The sequence below is a fragment of the Gopherus flavomarginatus genome, chromosome 4, assembly GCF_025201925.1.
Source record: "Gopherus flavomarginatus isolate rGopFla2 chromosome 4, rGopFla2.mat.asm, whole genome shotgun sequence".
Lineage (NCBI taxonomy): Eukaryota > Metazoa > Chordata > Testudines > Testudinidae > Gopherus > Gopherus flavomarginatus.
In genome coordinates this window covers 92,678,401-92,700,167 of record NC_066620.1, presented here as the reverse complement: position 1 = coordinate 92,700,167, position 21,767 = coordinate 92,678,401, and the positions used below count along the sequence as shown (strand labels likewise).

The 21,767-nt window shown below is 42.0% G+C and overlaps 1 protein-coding gene and 1 long non-coding RNA gene across 10 annotated transcripts in view; one reads left to right on the top strand and one right to left on the bottom strand.

Moving 5' to 3' along the window:
• Nucleotides 1-21,767, bottom strand: part of LOC127049018 (uncharacterized) — a 252,220-nt gene that overhangs the window by 109,877 nt on the left and 120,576 nt on the right. The window lies entirely within an intron of this gene.
• The window catches only part of QKI (QKI, KH domain containing RNA binding), a 349,081-nt gene continuing 332,749 nt past the window's right edge, over nucleotides 5,436-21,767 (top strand). For 6 of the 9 annotated variants that reach the window (XR_007773835.1, XM_050949159.1, XM_050949162.1 and 3 more), the window contains exon 1: nucleotides 5,444-5,681. Coding sequence is in view for 8 of the 9 variants with exons in the window: in XM_050949159.1 (XP_050805116.1) it covers nucleotides 5,540-5,681 (142 nt within the window). In the remaining variant the exon portion in view is untranslated. Of the gene's footprint in view, nucleotides 5,682-21,767 lie in introns of all 9 variants that reach the window. The other 3 variants (XM_050949163.1, XM_050949164.1, XM_050949165.1) reach the window with 3 other exon arrangements.

The window sequence follows — 21,767 nt, the reverse complement described above, 5'->3', positions numbered from 1 at the left end:
AAGCAGCAGAATGAATATGTTTAATCAGTCTGGGTAATCTCAATCTGTTCTTAAACAGAAAAAGTTAAGGTTGAAAGATGCAGTATTTAGTATCTTTGTTTATGCCATCCAGTTAGATATGTCTCTCATCCAACTCTGACAGCGATGTGGCTCAGTACCTCAGCCACATGTCTAGCTGACACTGGAACATGAATGAGAGAGAGCTGGCTGAAGCAGAACTCAGACAACAGAAGGATGGTGATGACAGGCTCTTGGAAGCAGCTGGAAAAGACAGTGGAAGTAATATCAACCCCTATGACTGAAAGAGTGATCTAGCATTGGTTATCAGAGTTTGCAGCCTGGGAGTGGTATTAAACAGCACCCCTTTGCAGCTGCTGTCAATGATCCCATTACAGCAGTAACCAAGTTGGGTTTGTATGATCTGTGCCAAGTCTTTTCTTTCAGATATAGATATTGCCAGTGTTATGTCTGTTACCTCAAAATTAGACTACTGCAATATGCTCTGTGGGGGCTATACCTTTAAAACCATTTGCAGACAAGCTTATGCAAAATGTGGCAGCTTGTTTGCTGAGCGCACAAGACATCAATGCTTCAGGATGGGGACTGGATGTCTACTGATGTCCATGTAGAAGCTAAGGTGCTGGTTATGGCCTACAAAGCCCTAAATGGCCTGAGACCTACCTAAGAGATTATCCCTGTGACAGACTGCCCCAGATGTAGTCAGAGATACTCAAGTCAGATCAGCGGTTCTCAATCTTTTTCTTTCTCAGGCATCCCCCCCCTCCACAACATGCTATAAAAACTCCTCAGCCCCCCTTTGCCACAACTGTTTTTTTGCATATCCAGTAGATTAAAAGCCAGGGGCAGCATTAGGGGTAGCAAGCAGGGCAATGGTCCAGGGTCCAACACCACAGGCAGCTCTGCAAAGCTAAGTTGCTCAAGCTTGGGCTTCAGCTTTCTGCCCTGGGGCCAGTGAGTCGAACGCCAGCCCTGCTCTCTGGTTTATTTTGGCAGACCCCCTGAAACCTGCTCACAGCCCCCAGAAGGCCTTGGACCCCTGGTTGAGAACCACTGAGTTAGATCATATTCCTTGCCACAATCAAGATGACAGTTTTGGCAGGCTGTTCTGGGTGAGGGTCCTAGGACTCTGAAATCTACTCTCATGCACTCTCCAAATTTGAAATTGCCCAAATTTGATGACCCTTCAGGCATGTTGCAAAACCCATATATCTCATAGGGTTTTTGGGGAAGGATAAGGGTATGCTCCTGAGTATGATTCTGACAGAGAACGGTTATCTTCATTTGATTATTTAAGGCTGCTGATAGTTATCTTCTGTTAATGTTCCTAGGAAGTTATTACGAGTTATTGTCACAACAAGGCTTTTGTATAGATATGCTCTGTGTAACAGACATTAAAAATAAAGGGCATCTTTGGAATAATTTGTGCCTTGCTACACTGGTGGTCACAGTAGAAATGTCAACAACTGGCTCATGGAGACCGACGAAGTGGGTATTCACCCACGAAAGCTCATGCTCCAATACATCTGTTAGTCTATAAGGTGCCACAGGACTCTTTGCTGCTTTAACATCTCACACCGGAAATACTTTCTTCAGACCATAGTTAAGACACGGAGGAAGTATGGAGTTGCTCACATTACTTCTTCCATGCTTTCCCTATTAGCTCTCCAGAATTGTAAATCTGATACAAGCTTTAAATTCACTAAATTATTAAAGTAAAAAAAGGGAGCTATTTGCTCACTCATGTCCTTAATAATTGCATTTTTTTTCAATTTGAGAACATACCCCTAAGAATGACAAATATAGGAACACAATGTACACCATGGCACCTAGAAAGGACACAAATGAAGCCTTAAGATTGACTTTACTGTATGTGACAAACCCTGTTCTGTTACATATCCCTAAAATATACTTGGTCAAGATGTGAACTACTCACATACATTTGAGAAACAGCCAAAAAATTCAAGAGCCAAAGGAAAAAATTAAGCCTGTAACCTTGCTGTTCAACTGGGGCAGTGTTTTTACATCTTAAACAGCTGTGCTTTAAATGTTGCTGCCAAGGTAGTGGAAGAGTAAGAATCTAATTTAAGAAACATATTCATAATACTGCTACTCCCTCTTTGGGAACAAAACTAATATTGTATGTGTTTATTATTTTCAAAAGATAGAGAAAATAAAAAGCCACTTATTTGAGTTACCTGATCTTAGCTTTGCTCAAAATATTGGTGTGCAAACCAAACCCTCACACAGAAATGAGATAAGGTATTCTCTAACAACCTGATATAACACAGTAGAGCAGTGCTCCGGGGAAGGGGGGGAGGAGGAGGAGGAGGAGGAGGGGCTGCGTGCTCCAGCGGATAGAAGAATGTTCAACATAACACAATAAGATTTTTTGGCTCCCAAGCACAGCATTATATCAGGGTAGAGGTGTGTATGTATTTACAATAGGAAGATACAGAAAACACTTAAAAATAGTCATTTTATTTAGTTTTGCTAAACTGACAACTCCACTTTTCCCTAAATATTCTGTCAATACTAAACAATAACCAATCGTAACAAGCACTAGTTAGGCCAGGAAGACTAACTCAAAATGTGGTTTTGCTTAGTTTAGTTTTGGTTGCATTTTATTTACCATAACAAATTTAAAATGTTTTATTTTCAAAAGAGCACTGATTTGTATATATAGAATTTGAACTACTATCATACAAAATTACCACCACCTAGCTCTTTGAATGTTTTTCAGTTATAGATATCAAAACACTTTACAACATAGATGGAGTCTAGTGTGAGGTATGTGGCTGAAGATTAACTGACTTCAATATCATGAACTATAACATCACTTTGAAAGTGGCAAATTACCAAATTCCTTTATTTGGTTCATTTTATTAAAAAAAAGCACAAAGCCGACTATTAACTGTACTAAATATGTTAAAATTTCATTAAAAGTCTGATGACTTACAAAATGAAAGCAGAACCAGGAGAGTGAGTGGGGCAGTTTTGGGTATGCGATACCATTGTTCACAGAGTAACAGGGGAAACACCCATAAATAATGCTCACCTACTTATCTGAAAACACAGATGTTTCCATTTACTCTGCCATGGAAAAAATTCTTCTTGACACCTGATTCCAATTATTATTTTCAACCATTTTTTAATGAGGCCTGGTCTACAGCTTCCCTTGACCTAATTATGTCTGTGTACACACTACAGCCTTACTCCTGCTGATGTACACTAACATAACTTCACCTCCACGAAAGTCACAGGGCTTATGCTGGTGTAGTTGGGGTGACACAGAGTCAGGGTGAGACTGTGGGTTATTTACATTTGCTGTTGACTATCATTCTTGTCAATTTCACAGCTCCATGCTGAGAGCCATGAAACTGACAAGAAAGGCACCCAGCTTGGGCTGTCACCCCCGGGACTGGGTGGGGGCTCTACCTAAAGCTAGCCTGCCTGGGAGCTGGGGCAGCCAGTCACCAACCCACCTGCACCGAAGCTCTCCATTCCCCCCAGGGAGCTGAACAGCTGCCCAGGTGTAGGACACAGAGCTCCCCACCGGGCACCCAGAGGGATGGGGCAGCCAAGTTCCTGCTAGGGAGCTGCATAGAGCTGACAGAGCCTGGACTCTCAGCCCCCCACACTGACCCTCTCAATCCAGTGGAAGTGCTCCTGGCGAGGATGTGCACCACCAACAAAAGTTGAGCAGTTGGATATCAACTGCAGTAACTACTGCAGTAGCTGTAAATCAACCGAATATGAGGCTAAGTTTGCACTGCAGACACGCCTAAGTCATTTTACTCCTGTTGAGCAAACCACAAATGATGCCCTTTGTTTACTGATGATGTTCTTATCGCTTAACGTTACCATCACCCAGTGAAACGCTCCGGGCCCTCAGCTTGGAAGGGCTTTAGTGTTCTAGACGCGAGGGCCCGCCCGGGCCGGGCACTGCTTTATAGCGGCGCCCTCCCGCCCCGCTTTTTCTCGCGGTTCACAGCTACCATTTCCATGAGCAACGCCTCGGTCGGGGCCTTTGGTGCGGCGGGCAGCACACTGCCATGCACCCCGCAGCAGCGCGGGGCTGATGCGCCTAAAGAGCCGTGCGGGCTGCGCCGCTCGAGGCCGCAGGGCGGTAAACTAGCCCTCTCCTCCGCCATCCCGCCCCTAAGCCGCTGGCACACGGTGCCCGTCACGCTGCTGAGCGCCGGGGTACCCAAGCCGCCGGCTCCGCGCCCCTGGACGACTAGGCCCCGGCGTGTATGAGTGCAGGGGGCGGGGTCGCCTGAAGGCCGCTATCACGAGGCGTTTCGCTCTTCCCCTCCGTGGCTACCGGAGGCGGTGGAGCCTCCCATCCGCTCCGCTCCGCTCCGCACCGCCTCCGCCGGTGGCGTTTCCATCTCCCCCATCGCTGCCGCTGTAAATGTCGGCCGTTACTCCTCGCGCACCGCGTAGCCTCCCCCCCGCCCCATGACGCGCCCTGCGGCCCCTCCCCATTCCTCAGCAGGAGGCGGTGGCAAGACGACTCCCTCGAAACTGAGTGTGAGGCTCCCGGTCGCGCACGCGCAGCATCGGGGCTTCCCCCCGCAGCACGTGACTCAGCCCCGCCCCCTCGCGGAATGAAGTAACAGGAGTTTGTTGTTTTGAAGAGTTTTTCATGCGTGCCTGTAAGAGGCGAGCCGGGGCCGCGCGCAGAGGGAACAGCGCGAGCCTCTCCGCGTGCGCCGCACGTAGCTCTTCACGTGCGTGTGGCGGGGAGAAGAGAAGCGCGGAGCGGCCTCCTGGCTCCGCCTCTCCTTATTCCCGTCAGAGCGTCCCTGGGGAGCTGCGCCCCCCGCCCCCCAAGTCCCGAGAGTGCGAGTGAGGCGCGGGTTGGCTCCGCCAAGTGGCGCCGCCGCTGTTCCCTGACTAACGGCCGCCCCGCCCCTGCTCCCTCCCCCCGGCGTGTCCCTTCCCCTCCCCCCCGCGTGTCCTGCCCCCTCCCCTGCCGCCGCCGCCGCTGCTACCAGCGCAGCCTGGACTAAGGCGAACTCCGGAGCGAACTGAGGAGAAGTGAGGAGGCGGCGGCGGGGCTGACACTCACCAGCCACAGGCAGCGGGAAGGAGGCGGTGAGGACACCGGGCGCAGCGCGGCGGCAGAGACACCAGCAGCTGCCGGGAGGAAACAACCGGCGGCGGCAGCTCCTCGGGAAGAAGCAGCAGCGGCTGCCCGGCCCCCTCCCCCGCCGCGGAGAGCAGACAGAGGCAGTGCCGCGGAGAGGAGCTGGGCTCAGTGTGCGCGCGGGAGGAGGGGGGACCTGGAGGACTGCGCCGGCCGGCCGGGGGCGCACGGAGCCGGGGAACGGGGGGAGACCGAGTTTCCTCTTTTCTGCACCCGGGACCTGGCGGTGGCGGGTTGGTTTGTTGCTGATTGAATCTTCTTCCTCCTCGGGGAGCCCCCCTCCCTTCCCCGCCCGGATCCGGCCGGGCGCCCCGTGCCGTGGGTGGGCTGCGCGGCGGGCGCTCGCGGGCTCTGCGCGATTGGAATATGGTTGGGGAAATGGAAACCAAGGAGAAGCCGAAGCCGAGCCCCGATTACCTGATGCAGCTGATGAACGACAAGAAGCTGATGAGCAGCCTCCCCAACTTCTGCGGGATCTTCAACCACCTCGAGAGGTTGCTGGACGAAGGTAAAACACTCCCCCCGTCCTGGGCCTCCGCGCTGCTCCCTGGATCCTTCTCCGTCCTCCATTCCTGCCCCAAGAGCCGCGGGTGGGCTCTTCCCTGGCTCCTTCTCCTCACGGGTGTCTCGAGACTCTGTCTCAGCCTCCCATTTCAAACCATGAAACAAAGGGCTCGCCCAGTTTCTGCCTGTAACAGGAGAGATTTGGTGGGGGGTCTCGCCTTGTGAGGTTCCCCCCTCCCCCGGTTCTCTGCACATTGTCTGTTACACTGGGGGAAGGGGAACCACCACCTTATGGAGGAGAGGGAGCGAACAGGAAGGGGAAAGGCGCTGAGGAATGTGGTTTGGGGGAAAGTGGGGGGACGGGAGGGTCGGTTGCAAGCTGTGTGGCTACTGGATCACGCTGGAAAGTATTGGAATGAGAGAGGGGTCCTGTGTGGCGTGTTATATGGGAGAGTTAATAGTCTCGTTTTGTGGGCCTGGAGCAAGGGAAGGGTGTTCGGTGTCGGGATTTGGCTGTTCTGGAAACTGCTTGAACTTGAACGACTAACACCGGAATGGCTGAGCTCCCTTCCCTGCTCTGGCATGGGCCCCCGCGTTACCCCACCCCAAACGGGTCACAGAGTAATAATTAAAAAATTCCCAGCGTGTGCGAAGGGAGCAAATTCTTATCCCAGTTCCTATATTTAAAAGACACTAACGTAAAGATTCCTACATGTGACTATAGTTGCTGAAAAGAATTACGAAATAAATTCTCTTCTGCTGCCAAATGTCCGCTGCTGCCTCCAGCCAGGACGCCGTCTTCTCTGAGCCCCGCACCCAACTCCTGCTTGCAAAGGTTGCAGAGAGGCCGCTTATTCAGGGCCACATTCGTTCTCAGTTAATAATTCATTTTCACGGAGAGTGTTTACAAATCAATGCTCTCATTTTAAAATAATGTCAAATGTTTGAAACCTCACCCGTCCACTGCCTTTCTTCTTTTTGTATCTCTCTTATTGTGGTCTCCTTGTATTAAGAGGCTTTTTTTAGATTCCTTGTATGTTTGGGGTGCCGGTTTTTTTCATTGTAAATGCACAAACAATAGTACTTAACTGAATGTACAGCCATTCAGTTTGATGGGGCAATACGGAAATCTGTTTAATAATTATAATTATAAGAGTTAGTTTTAATCTGTGTAGAAATGAAAGCCATTGAAAGAGTTACAGCTTTGATTCCGGGGAGTTTTAACATAAACTATGGGGTTCTGAGATTTTTTTGGGGAAGGATTTCTGCCTGCAGTCAAATCCGTCTTATTTGAAAGAAAACTTTTATCAAGCGATTGACCCCAAAGGAGAAAACTGTTTATATATTTGATAGGACAAAAACATTCAAAGACCATATGTAAAAATGAGAACGTGACCATATTGCAGCAGAAAATAACATGCCTAGAAAAAATTTACCTTTTTTCAAGGAAATGACAGATGAAAAACAAGAATTGATACAACTGGACTGTAGTAAACAGTATTTCCTTGAAGTTTTTATTCATGTGTTTTGGAGGATTGATTTTTATAAACCTTCAGTGAATGAAGGTGATCATCAAAAGGAAAGCCACTTAGAACATATAGTTATGGTCACTGTGAAAATATTCTTCAGAACAATTGAAAAGCAAGGGATGTAAAATCAAGAAGAAACTGGATGAAGACACATTTAAACATGAACTTTCCCCCCTGGTGATGGATTTTAAATTCCTGAAGTCTTTCAGGATTATATGATCTGGGTTTTTTGGAGGGGTGGGGGTGGGAAGAGCCCGACTAAGTTTGTTGGTCATGAGAACAAAAAAGAGAAACATCACTGATGTCAAAAGGATATTGACATAGAGGAATACCTGAGGTCACTGCATCTTTTGAAGGTGGTTGAATCCTGGAAGCCCTGGAAATCTGTTTTTACCAAAGTTTCCTAAATCCAAAATAATGGATATGAGTGAGGACTGTGGTGGAAGTTTAAAAATGTTACTGAATGTTCAATCTGTTTCCACCTTCTTTTTCCAAACTATTCATTTTTTGTTTCTGAATAGCCCAGGAAGCATTCTACTACTACTTTAAGGCTTCCTGCTTTTTCCTGATTGCGTTGATGTTTGCATGGAAGAATTGTGGAGGCAGAAAACTTTCTGGAATGTCAAAAAAAAAAAAAAAAGTTGCTTGGAAATCTAGTGAATTATCTGAAGATTTAAACATGTGAACACTAAGGGGCGCCATTTATTTCTTTTTGTGAGAAAGATGAGGACAGACTTGTAAGATCTTTGCTAACCTTAATACTAAAATTAGCAGCTTTACTAGAAGACAGTCAAGAATTGCATTTGAAGATGTGCTTAAATATCATATATCTCTATATTTAAATAATTATGAGCTTATATGCAGTGTTAGTGTGAGATCTTTCATAAAAAAGCATACATCATAAAGTTTAGCCAACTTTTTACACACAAGTCACAAAGGGCTAGGAAAAAACTCTGCAAAACTGTGTGCTCTGGCAACAAAAAGAGCAAGTTAAATATTGTGAACCAGACATGATGTTAGATTTACCTTAATTTGTTGTCCAGCTTTTTAGGACCCCCAAGATTTTATTTAGAGCACTTTGAGGTTTTGTATATAATTACAGTAATTTTAAGGTTCTTTAGAAGTAACTCTTAAAATAATACCAAATATTAATTAGTTTTTAGGAAGGCAGCAGGCACAGAAAAGTGAAGAAAAAAGAGAATTAGTTTATTTTTCATCATTAGCAGAAATATGTTTGGTTCACTTTTTTTTCACATTTCTCTTTTAATAGTAGTGGTAGTTTCTGTTCTAGGGGTGTGTGTGTGTCTTTTTTCCTTAAAGCTACCACAAAACATGTTACCTTTTGTAAAGATTCTATTATTTATGCTTTTAGAGGCATAATATTTCCAAAGGAGTAGCAGTTGAGTCTTTTTTATTTTTTCTTTACCATCCTACTTGAAGTAATAACACAAGCACTTAAAATAACCGTGATTTAAAATTTTTTTAAGTAAAATTCACTTTCTCTACCTATTCTGAATTATAGAAGTTTTCTTATGAGAATTTTTTACATGTGGCCTTATCTAAAGACAACAAATGGAGTACATATCATTGTAGTTCCTGTGTTAAATCAGAAGCAGAAATTGAACCAGCCATTCTGCTATATGATTGTCTCGGGTTTTTGTTACTCTTTTTACTCTTTAGTTGTTAGAACATTTGACTAATTAAATGACTTATAAAACAGTCCATTCTATTCTGAACTTTATCCAAAACACATTTTCATTTTCTGTACATTTCTCTAAAGGTTGATATTTGAAGATATTGATACCTTGTGCTGAATTCTGATTGAAGAGCACTGACATAGCTTTTTTTCAGTTTAACGTCAGCTTAAAGGTTATAGAGGTGGGTATGAATGTGGACTTGATTTGAAAAAAAAAAAGTTCACTGTAAAACTTGAAGATTGGCTTTCTGCTTAGCTTACAGTATTTTTCAACTTGTAGCCTTTTTATCTCGTGTGTAAAATAGTTCTTTGGTAGATTAACAAGGATGTTTAAAATGAACATCATAATAAGTAGGAAGTTGGATTGTTTTTATCAGACTAGTGCAAACCTGCTGGAAGAGGGGGTTTTTCCTGAATGTAAAATAGGCTGTATTTCCTGTAATTGTTTGCACCATCAAATGGGACTTGAATTTTTTGCATTTCATTTTAGTTTCTAAAATACTTAAACATTTTATGTTTAATTTAACCTATATTATTTTTGGTAAGTCCAATTTTTGCTTTCCCCTTTATAATATGATCTCTTTCACACAACAGATAAATTATATCTCATTTCTTGGACTTTGTTACCTAGAAATGAAGGTTTCAGAACTCTAAATATAGACTGAGATTTTAAAATAAATGGAAGTTATTTAGTTGAGATTTTCTGAAAACTAAAAAATATTAGATTTATTAAAATACAGTAAACATTTTTTTTTTTACTATTTTAGAAAAAGTAAAAAGTGTACTCTGATCTTAACAGACGGTAGTTCTAAAATACAGAAATTAGTGAGACTACTCGACCATGGACATTAAACTGTTTTTTATATGTGGCAGTAATCCTGACTTTTAGAGGAACGTAGCTTATTGTTTAAGAATATCTTTGAACTGCTGATGCTACAGATGGTAAGATTCTGATACTCTTTGGTAGTACGGATCACTAAGAGTATCTGGTCTTTGACTTTCCAAGGATATTCATGTGGACTCCTATGAAGAATTACAGCTCTTTGTATATTATTCTTTCCTTTGAAAGCCCTACCCAAAAGTCTTTCACGTCACAGTTGTTAAATTGCTTTTTTAGGAGTGCGTGAATTACTCTAGATAAACCTAATAAAAAAGTACGTGTGTGTACACACTTCCTAAAGGAAATGATGAATTGGGAGTTGGGTTTTTTTTTTGCCTACTTTTGGAAATGAACACTATTAGTTTCAGATAAACGTAAAACATGCATCAGCCTGAGTAACAGTAGTTACAATAAATTAAAGTATAAATGCATCCAGACTCAAGGCGATTTACATTACTTATATGTTGCTGTCAATTAGCTAGTACACTCACTCTAAAAAAGTGCATATGAAAGTTGTGGAACTATGAAGGGCCAAATCGTAGTTTTTATGAGGATAATCCAGTTGGCTTCAGCCAGGCTACGTGCATGACTAAGGTTTACAGGATTGGGTACCAAGTCCGTAAATACTTTTCTTTGAGATAGTTCAGTTAACTTTGTACATGAGTAGTTCAATTGACTTAAATGAGAATATTTGCATAGGCAAAGTTAAGCACGGGTCTGTAGAGGATCAAGGCCTAAAATATTACATATATGGTTAGAATTTTCTTCAAACTAACTTTAAAATACAATTAAGAATGTTGTACCGTTGAGTGTACACAATAAAAGACCAATGTTTTCTGTGTAGATATCAATAGTACTGACTTTACTGTTGACTTTTCACTTGGTACTGCAACTATATGTAAAAGCCTGGGGCAAACATTAAGATTCTCTTTATAGGAAATTGCCATTTGATAAAATGGCATATAGTTACAGACACGATTGTAGAGCTCCAGAATCTGTTTCAGAAGTCTGTAGTTGTAATATGGAGTGGTGTGTTCCCTTTCAAACTCTTTTAGAAAACTTTTCAAAACAAAAGCCACATTGGTCTTCATAATAAAGTTTTCTTCATGCACAATCTCCTGAATTATTTGTGGACTACAAGTTAAAACATTACTTGTTTCTCAAAGAAGCATAAAGAGTTTAAAACTTCCTCACAAACGTGATTTCCTCCCCCTTTTTCTGACAAACTATTTTTACCTGTGATTGCATATTTTTTGCATTGTTTGAAGGGATGTAGTCAACTAGAAAATCACTTTCTAAAAATTTTGTATGTAAGATTATGCAGAAGACTAAAACAGTTAATGGAACAGTTTTTTTTCTTTTTTTGTTTACTTTAAGCATTTGACAGCAAATTGTGTGTGTTCCTTTATCAGCAGAAAAACTGGCTATCCCTTATAAACATAAGCAGAACAGAAAACCCCTTTTTTCAAATAAAAGGTATTTTAGAACATATTCAAGATATACCATTATTTTAAGCAGTCAAAAAATGGTTTAGCCTTTATTCAGCCGGTATAGAATGCACTCTTGGTTTAGATATCTGCATTTTCCATACTTAACATTTTCTGTTTACTAGAATTATTTTCTGTAATAGGGTCACTTTAGCTTTGAAAACTTGACCTTTACATTTTCAGCTGATCAGTATCAGTACATCACTTTTCCTAATTATTGTATTTTTAAAGAGCTGTCAACATGTAGGTAGTTTGGAAAAAAAAATTAGGAACACTTCTGTTGATGAATCTATTTTCACCTTCCTTTTTCCTTTTCTTTGAAACGTGGATATGCTAAATATTTTTTACTTTCCTTTATCATTGTGTTTATACAAGATACTTTAGAGTTAGTATTCTCCTGGCTGCATATTCCTTATCTGAAGTCATGGACAGTAATTAGTTGTGATATATATAAATAGCTATCACTTCAGGTAAGGAGTGATTGGCCAAGAGCTTATCAGATTAAGCAATGTAGTTACTGTTTTCATAACTAATGAATGGAAAAAATACTATAAAATATTAATCAACAGCAGTGTTTCTAAAGAGGTTTTTTCCCCAAATTATTTAGATATTGGTAGCTCCTAAGAATACAATAACTACAAAAAGTGATGTGCTGATATAGAAGTAGAAAATCCAAAGGCCAAGTTTCCAAAGCTAAGGCTTAAAAAATCAGTGACTGTCCGCCTAGATAGTAGGCGTATTAGCAAGCGAAGGTAGGCTATGAAATAGTTCATTTCTATTTCTCCAACAATTTTTTTGACAAATATACTTTTCCTGTTACCGATCTTTGTTAAAAAAAACCTTTATCTCTGTAAGAGAACACACTTTAAATGAGAACTATAAAACAGGAATGAGATCTATTTTAAAATAGCATTTTAATTATGGGGATCACTAGAAAACAAATACTCTTGAGTTTTGCCTTTAAGATTAGGAAGACTAATTTAAAGTACTGTTTATTTGACAATTGATTATTATAAAAATTGTTATTAATTAGATGTATAGTTAACTGCTGATCTCATGTATGGCTGACAGGAGAGATGACCTGTATAAGCTAACTGACTACTGGGCCATCCTGACAGCTCAAGCTGATTGAAATACAGCAGTAGAAACTGATGGGTTATACTCTGCTTCTCTGATGAAGGGGGAAAAAAAACTCTTTACCAAGAGGAGTGTAGAATAAATGAAATGCCCCCACTCACTGACCTTTGCCTTTATTGAAACATAATTCAGAAGCTTCTGATTGAGACTTGTGCATTTTGCCACATGGATTTTGTTCAGAACTGCATATACCAAAATATTCCTTGCATTTTGAAGTTTGTTAGCTTAAAAAGAAACAATATTCTAATACTAAGAGAACTAGTTGAAGCAGTACAATAGGCTTCATGAAATCGAATTCAGGTTAACTCAATTGTCCATTGGATATACTGAATTTCTCTATAGTAGGAGGGGCTTTTATTGATAAGCAGTTTAGAGCTATGATTAATCTTCAGAATGGATTCTTGTTTGCTGGCAGTCAAGGGATTTTATTTCTATTTTGTTGTGAATGGCTTGAGTTAAACAGTTATTTCTAAAACAAGTGACTGACATCTTTGCTGCTTGTCCTGGGTTGTTTTGAGTTTACTAAACTTCTTTATGGATGATCTTTGATAGAAATGAAAAGTTACCAGTAATTTTTAATAGTGAAAATTTTCCTATATAATTATAATTAAACAAGCAAAGTAAACCTTAAACAGAAAGTGATTCTCAACCTTAACTACAGCAGAGCTAGTGTTCTGCTATAATGTTATCAATGGTCTTTTAAGTACGCGTTATTTTTTATGTGTATCTGAACTGTCAAATTACTGTAGATAACATTTGTCATGTGGCTTTAGAACTTGAGGTTCCTGCTTTCAATAGTCCATAATTCCTTAACCCAGCTGGTAGTGTCTACATTTGAAGGAGGTAACAAAATGCCAATTTTAAGTCTACTGACAGTGTGTAAGTAATGATTGTAAATATTTTCTAGTACTTAGTTGTTTTTGGCATACATTTTTATCCTTGTCTTGACTTACTCGTTTTGTCAGACTGCTAATGATAAATGTGATTCGTTTTCATTATAGTTACTGGGAAGAATTTATGCAACGAAGGGGAGATGGAATAGGTGCTTTTTATAACTTTGTGCAACAGTTTTGCAGTAAGCACTAAACAACTTTTGTGTGAGTAAACCTCTCCATTAAAGCTTGTAGGGTGGGATTGTTAATGCGTAGTAGGTGGTTATAGGAGCGCAAATCCTGTTTGAAAGCCAATGAGATTTATGCTCTCAATTTAGGTCCTTTTGAAAATCTCATCCCCTATGTGGAAATAGAAACAGCGATTGAATGTTGAGGATATTTTAGTCTATTCTAATGAATTAAGGTAGGTTTCTGTACTTTAAGATGGCATGTCCTAGGAACTATACCTTATGATTTTATTATTCCATTCTAGGAAGTGCAGTCCTTAATTTTCATTTTAAAAACACAAATATATTTGGGAAACTTCTGAGGAAAATCAATTAAGAAAACTTTACTGCACAGTTGACATTCAGGTGGGCTTATCAGTATAGCAGTATAAAACACTTAATGAGCACTTGTAGTAATATTTTTAAAGAAAAGTTCAAGCAGAGTTATTTCTGCATAGGTACTACACGGAGAGCTCCAGGGACATAAGTTTCTGATTTATCAACTGAACAGGTAATATGTGAATAGAGGGGGTGGAAGATTCCCACCTATTTCATCGCCGTTCTGGGTAGATCTTATCTGGGCTAAGAGGTTCATCTCTAGTCCTCAGATATGTTCAGTTCTTTGCATCTGAGACTGAGAATAGGTGTCAGATAGTGCTAATAGTGTGTGTGTATATGTGTGTATTGTCTCAAATGTCTAGTTTCAAATGGACAATCCCATCTCGTAGGCCTGCTAGCATCCAGTGTTAAACTTTGCTAGAAACGTCATTGTTTAAACCTCTCCACTTCTGAAACTCTTTCTCTTAGTTCTTCAGTTTGTATTAAATACATTATCTTGGAGAGCCACCTACCTTTTGCTTTCTGGAAATTTTACTCCCCTCTCCCCCAGCCATGTGTTCTCTTATTAAAGTACAGCAGTTAAAATATGCTTAGTATCCGAGAAAGGAAGTGTGAGGGATTTCTTCAAAGGCGATACCAGTGGCACGTTACGTTTTGTTTAATATCAAATTTTTGGTTGGCAGATTAGGATAAAATCAATACTAAAAAGGCAGTTGTGATGGTGGTCAACTCTTTAAGTGGTGGCAGCTTGTTTAGTACTTGTGTAAATTACGGGTTAATTGGTCTTAATCTAATTGCCTTTAAATCTTCAAAAGTCAATTCCTGGTATGGAGGAAGTCTAAACTTGTAGTAATTGGAGTGTAGTACTTCAGGTTTGCTTGGCTTAGATGCATGGAAAAAACTTGTACAAAGTTCCCTCTGTCCTTGTATTGTCCAATGCTAGTTTCTCACTTAAGTGCACCAAATTCAGTCTACTTCAGTTTATTTTTAAGTGTTAGTGGGGACAAGCATGAGTTGCTTCACAGAACTTACTTTACATATTCCCTGTGAAGCATCTACAAAACAACTGAAACAAAATTTCTAAATGCTGTACTTAGAGAATTCTCTTGTCAATAGCTTATAACAGTTTCAGTTAATCTGAATCTGGTCTGAAGAAATAGGTATTTAGGAAGGGATTTGCAGAAGATCCTAAGTGACTTTAAGAGCGCTAGTCCCATTGAAGATCAGTGGGATTTTTGTTCTCAAGGTTATGCCTTTGACAAATAGGGTGTTCTTACAACAGGGTAATGTGTTTTAGCTATCTCACTGTAAAATCATAGTGGAGAGAAGGCATAGACAGTTTTCACCATGGTGTAACTAGGTGAGTTTGTGCCTGGGTGAGGGACATAGTGTTGACTTTGGCTCTCTCTTCACTGCAAGAAAGCTGAGACAATGTCAGAGAAAATTGTGCTTCCAAGTAACTTGTGATTTTTTTGGAAGTTCTACCCTCGTTGTGAAATACCATTTGCATGACTTTTAGTAAGGATTCTATTATTAATCTCCTCATCTAACTGCTGATGTGAATTGACTTGATTGTCAAAGTGGTATTTGAAGAACCATATAACAGGTGCTATGTAAATGAAGTAAAACATGGGCACTGATTATGTTCATAGTCATAAATTTTAAGGCCAAAAGGGACCACTAGTCTGATCTCCTGTTTATCACAGGTCACCAACATGTGTGCCTGAAACCCAACAACCAAAATGAGACCACAGGTATTAGAGCCCTTGAGAGGCTAGAGTGTTATGTGCCACAAGCACAAAATAAGAGGGATTGACATGCACCAGTGCTTGAAGCCCCTGCAATCTGAGGGAAATGATTAAGTGAGAGACCTCCAGATAATCTTGGCAAGTGACCCCACCCACACACTGCCAGTCTGACCTGCGCGGGGAAAATTCCTTCCTGATCCCACATATGTCAATCAGTTAGACCTTGAGCATGTGAGCAAGAGCCAGCCAGCCAAGCACCTGAGTAACAGAATGCTCAATGCCACCTCAGAGCCCTGACCACCTTGTCCCGTGTCCTGTCTCCAGCTGTGGCTGTCCCTGATCCTTCAGAAGAAGGAGATGATGCTAAAATCCTTGCAGAATACGTTAAGGGGAGAAATCCCTTCCTTCCTGACCCCTGCTGGTGGCTGGCTGAAACATACCCTGAAGCATGAACTGTAGGAAAGACCTAAACTGCAGGTGAGCCTTGAGGCTGTTGTCTTGCGCCCAACCATCATAATAAGCAATCCTGTCATACAATTGCACTCATGAATTCATCCAGCTCTCTGTCAAATGAAGGTTAGTGAAATGAATTTATATAATTTAAGGATGTACAATAACTCCTCACTTAAGGTTGTAGTTATGTTCCTGAAAAATGCGACTTTAAGTGAAACAATGTTACGCGAATCCAATTTCCCCATAAGAATTAATGTAAATGAGGGGGTTAAGTTCCAGGGAAATGTTTTTCAGCAGACAAAAGACTCTTATACACACAGTATAAGTTTTAAACAAACAATTTAATACTGGCACACAGTGATGATGATTCTGAAGCTTGGTTGAGGTAGAGGAGTCAGAGGGTGGGATATTTCCAGGGAATGCCTTACTGCTAAATGATGAACTTGCAATTGGCTGAGCCCTCAAGGGTTAGCTCTCACACTCTACTGTACAAAGCAGCAGGAAAGGAGGGAGGGCAGACACACACTGTGTGTGTGTGTGTGTGTGTGAGAGAGAGAGAGAGAGAGAGAGAGCATTTCCCCTTTAAGTATGAAGAGGGGAGTCAGAAGTACACTACCTTGTTAATTAGATCAGCAAGCGGAGACCTAGAAGCTCCCTCTGTCGTGTGTCCCCCTGCTCTATGGAAGATGGGGTAAGAAGGGGGAGAGGGACACCCTGACATTAGCCTCCCTCTTCCTACCCCAGCAAGCAGGAGTCTCAGGGAGCAGCTCCAAGGCAGATGGCAGGAGCAGCACATGGCATTGAGGGGAGGGACAGCTGCAGTTGCTAGCCTGCCGGGTGGCTGCTGAACAGGGAACTTAGGGTAGCAGGGAGCTGATGAGGGGCTGTCGGTCCATTCTGGTTCCAACCACCCACCAGGTAGCTCCACTGGGCTGCTCTTCCTGCAAGCAGTGGACAAAGCAGGCTGCTGCCAAACGACAAGAGAGCATTGCACAACTTTAAACGAGCATGTTCCCTAATTGATCAGCAACATAGCAATGTTAACCGGGACGACTTTAAGTGAGGAATTACTGTAGTCTGATTAGGAAAGACAGTTGAATTTGCAAGTAAATCTTAAGGCCAGTTTTGGCCTAGAGAGAAGGCTAGATTTACTTGAGTGTTTGTTTTCTTTCTCACATGCACTTGTTACAATGGTCAGTTATCACATGGTAGTATTTTTGAGAAATACCGTAGACAAGTGACAGTAGTAACAGTAATATTAAAAAAAAAAAAAAAAGGGGGGGGGAGTTGTTACTCTTAAGCAAATAAGTCTTCATGAAGCTTAATACAATATTTTGCTCTTTTCCCTCTTCACAGAAAGGCTTGTTTTTGTGTCCAGCCACTGAAGCATAAATTGTTTTTGGAGAGTGAATTGAAAAGAATGTTAATTGAAATATTTACATTTGCTTATCCAGAATCAAAACCATCTTGGTAGAAATATAAAAATGGGACACTGGCTTGTTTCCAGTAGGGCTATTAATTAAAAAAAAAAATACAGAATTTATGAAGTAAAACATCTGACAGTCTCTATACAGAAGCTGTGTTATGTATGTGTTCTAACTCAGTGGTCTTCAAACTTTTTTGATTGCACACCCCATCAGTAAAAACTTTTTGAGCACACCCCTCAATATGTGTATATTTATGTATAAATTATATACATGTACTACTATACTAATATATTATGTACATTCTAAAACATATACAAAAAAAATTAAAGAATGAGAAAGGTGAAATAAAAATTTTATTGTATTTTATTTAATGGTATAAAAACCCATTTTGCTCTCACAAAAAAAATAACAATTTTAGTGAGCAATGTGATTGAATATGCTTCATTATTTTTGAAAATCTTGGTTACAGTGATTCAAAGGTCTGGGTTAGGGTGTGGGAGGGGGCTCAGGGTGGGGTGCAGGGTCTGGGAGGGAGTTAGGGTATGGGAAAGTGCTCAGAGTTGGGGTGTGGGAGGAGGCTCAGGGCTGGGGCAGGCAGGAGGTGCAGAGCACTTACCTGGGGCAGCTCCTGTTTGGTGCAGGGGGTGTGCAGGTGGCTCTGCGCAGCGTGGCACTGCCTCCATGGCCATGATTCTGGGAGCTGCCGCCTGGAACACGGGCTTTAGGGGCTGCAGGGCCCTGGGCTGAGGGAGCCCCAGGGCCCTGGCCTGCAACTCTAAAACCCCTTTTGGCATGTGGCCCTGCGAGCACGGGCCGGAGGACTCAGGAGGAGCAAGGGGCAGCTGCACAGCCAGTGGCTGCTTCTCGCCAGCTGGCTTTGAAGGGAAAAGCGCCACAGCTTTCCGTCCCCTGGCTGTGCGGCTGCCCCTGCTCCTCCACGGGCCGGAGGACTCAGGGCCACATTCCGAAAGGGGCTTTAGAGCTGCAGGCCAGGGCCCTGGAGCCCCTAAAGCCCCTGTCTGGGTGGCCCTGCCTGGGGTGGGGGGAGCTTCCCTGCTTGCTCGTTGCCTCCGTCCTCTGGCTGCCCCCCTTTTTCCCCCTCTGGCGGCGCTCCTCCTGCCTTGCTCCACAGTGAGTCGTCTTGCGCACTCCCTGGGGTGCGCGCACTCCCCTTTGGGAGACCATTGTTCTAACTAATCAAGCCTTAAGTGAAAGTTTGCAGTGATAAAGATTCCATAGGTATTGCCATGTTTCCAGTTGCTCATAATTCAGGTGTAGTTCCTAGGGAACCAAAGGATGGTGCATCAGCTATATAGATAATGGGGTACATAAAGCTAGTGCCTATTGATTTACTAACTGTTTTATTCATAACTATTCATGAGGAAACTTGTTGGTTCCAAATGGGAGGTTTAATGCACATTGAGGCTACTTGGTAGTTCAGAGTTTTAATATTGCTAAGTGTCTTCAGTCAGAAAGGTACACTTGCGTCAGCCTCAGATTAACATAGGGTGAATAACAGAGCAATTTATCAACCAGGCAGCCCTGAAGAGTGTCAGCAAGAAGGCTGATGATGATAAATTGGATGAAAGTGGGTGCTGCAGTAGATAGCCACTACAGCCCACTGTTAAGACCATACTCTTGAGGGATGGCAGCTGATATTTAGCTATGTGCAGGGTAATTAAGTGAGGAGGAGCTGCAGTCCTGTGCTTGGCTGAGTAGAAAACGTGTCCTTTTATACTTCAATTATTTTAGCAACTTCTGTAGCTTAGACTGGCAAATGGATGACAGAATCATACAATATGGAAAAGAATTTTTGAACATGATATGTCTTTAGGACTCATAGAGTTGCTACATTCCTAAGGCAGATACCTGAAGTTCAGTTAAATGTTGTGATTATTCTCAGAAATGTTACAGGTCAGTGGATTTCTTGTGCAGATAGTGGTTTGGAAGCATGATTATTTTAGTTTATGCTTCAAATTAATTTTCTTATATTTTAAGTTTGAGTTCCAGTTATTTGGTATTTTATGCATTATATACCGTATATACTCATTCGTAAACTGAATTTTTTAGTAAAAAAGGGAAGCACCAGAGATGGAGGTCAGCTTATGAATGGGTATAGAGAGGGAGAGGTGGGACACAGCCCCTCCCCCAACAGAGGGAGCAAGGAGAGGTAGCAGAGCCAGAAAGAAAGAGGTGGGGCCAGTCTCTCTCCACTTCTGGCCACGCTGCTCTCCCCCAACCTCCGAAGCAGCTGCAGCTCTGGGGCTGGCAGCCTGCAGCTGAGCCTCTGGGCCCCGCCGCCCAGCCCAGCCCGGCCCAGTCCACTGGAGCAGGCTGCAGCCACTCTGTCCAGCCTGCCGGAGCAGCTCCAGCCAGGCCAGAGACATCTTCCCCTGGCCCTCCCCAGATAAGGTGGGAAGGGATGGGATGGGGAGAGTGTCGGGGTCCTGGGCTAGGGGTGGGGTTGTGTGTGGGGTGGTCACAGGGGTTACTCCCCTGACCCCCAACTTCTCCCCACCAAAAAAACTTCCCCACCGGTTGCTGTCTCAGCACGTCAGGATAAGCAGCTGGCGTGCCTGAATACTTTGTTTACTTAGGTTTACCTCCATGCCTGCAGACACTCAGGGTAAACAGAACATCTCTGCCCACCAGCGTCTTAGCCTGATGGCCCAGGAACCAACGTTTACTGACCTCTGAATTATCAGGTCGGCTTATGAATGGATCATAAAAATTTTCCTGTTTTTACTTATCCATCTTGGGGGTGGTCAGCTTATAAATGAACCGGCTTATGATCGAGTATATACGGGTAAAACACCAAGTGCACAGAAAATAAAGAAATAGTTATGAACTAAAGGAGATTAATCTAGATATAAAATTGCCTGTTGTGCAAGCATTGCACAAGAAGATATGGAGAAGGAAGCTTTAACAGAAGTGGGTTATGAAGTTCCTTGTTTTTGCCATGTTCAGATGTTTGTTTATCCTTTTTATTCAGTGAATATTAAACGTAACTTTTTGCTGCTGGTGTCTAATTTACTTTGTACAAAAAACATGAGTATATTTCTCTCACAAATAATTTCAAATGTTTACATTTAAGGTTGTGAGCCACCTGTATTCATTACTCAGTGTCTTAGACCTTTATAAGGTGTTAACAAATTTATAAATTGTGTGTGCAATCAGTTCTGTACACTTGGGCTTCCCCAGGGCTTGTCGACCCTTAAAATGCTGCAGTGGCACAGCTGAACTGTTGCAACTGTGCTGCTGTAGTGCTACAGGGCAAGTCTACACTACAGTGCTACATAGGTGCAGGTGCATCGCTGTAGCATGTCTGGTGAGGACACACTATGCCGATAGGAGAGCACTCTCCCATCATCGTAATTACTCCATCTCAGCAAGAAGTGGAAGCTGTGTCAACAGGAGAGTGTTTCCTGCTGATGTAGCACTGGTGTGGACAACACAAAACTTGCTTTGTGGGGGAGAGGCTTTGTTATGCCCCCAAGTGATGTAAGTTAAATTGACTTAAATGATAGTGCAGACCTCCCCTCTGAAGGTGCTACCTACACTGATGAGAGAGCTTCTCCTGTCCTGTAGGTAATCCACCTCTCCAAGTGGTAGTAGCTAGATCAATGGGAGACTTCTGCCATCAACCTGGAGCTATCTATGCTGGGGGTTAAAGTTGTTTAATTGAGTCAGAAGGACAGATCTATGGAAAACAATTTTTCTCTTTTCCAACTTTTTACCATGATATTCCTTGATATTAAGTATATATAGAAATATAACATGTAATATATTAATTTACTGATAAAGCTTACAGAGGGTCTCATTTCTATTAATAAAGCTTAAACTCTCTTTTTTAGTTTCTAATTAACGGTATAGCTACTAACCAGTGGCTTATATATGTTACATAGTGGAGATACTGTAGATGGAGGACAGTTTAATGTCATTGTAAAAAAATTTGGGATTTTGAAGAAGGAATGAATGTGACTACTAATGAAACTTGGATAATTTCCAAGCCCTGAAGCTAATTGGCTTATTAATACTGCAAATATGAAGGCAAATATTGTGCACGTATTAATTTGAGTGGGATTATACTATAAATGTGGTAGAAAGACTAAACAAAATGTATTTACTTTCAAAAGAAATGCATTATTTACTATGTAAATTACTGCAGAAGACACTCACTGATTTTGAAATAGTAAGTGTTACAGGTTTCTTACTAATGATTAACTATCTTCATAGCAAAGCCAGTAAATTTAGGTTTAAATAAGCAAAACACAGTCCAGTTTTTTGATAAGACA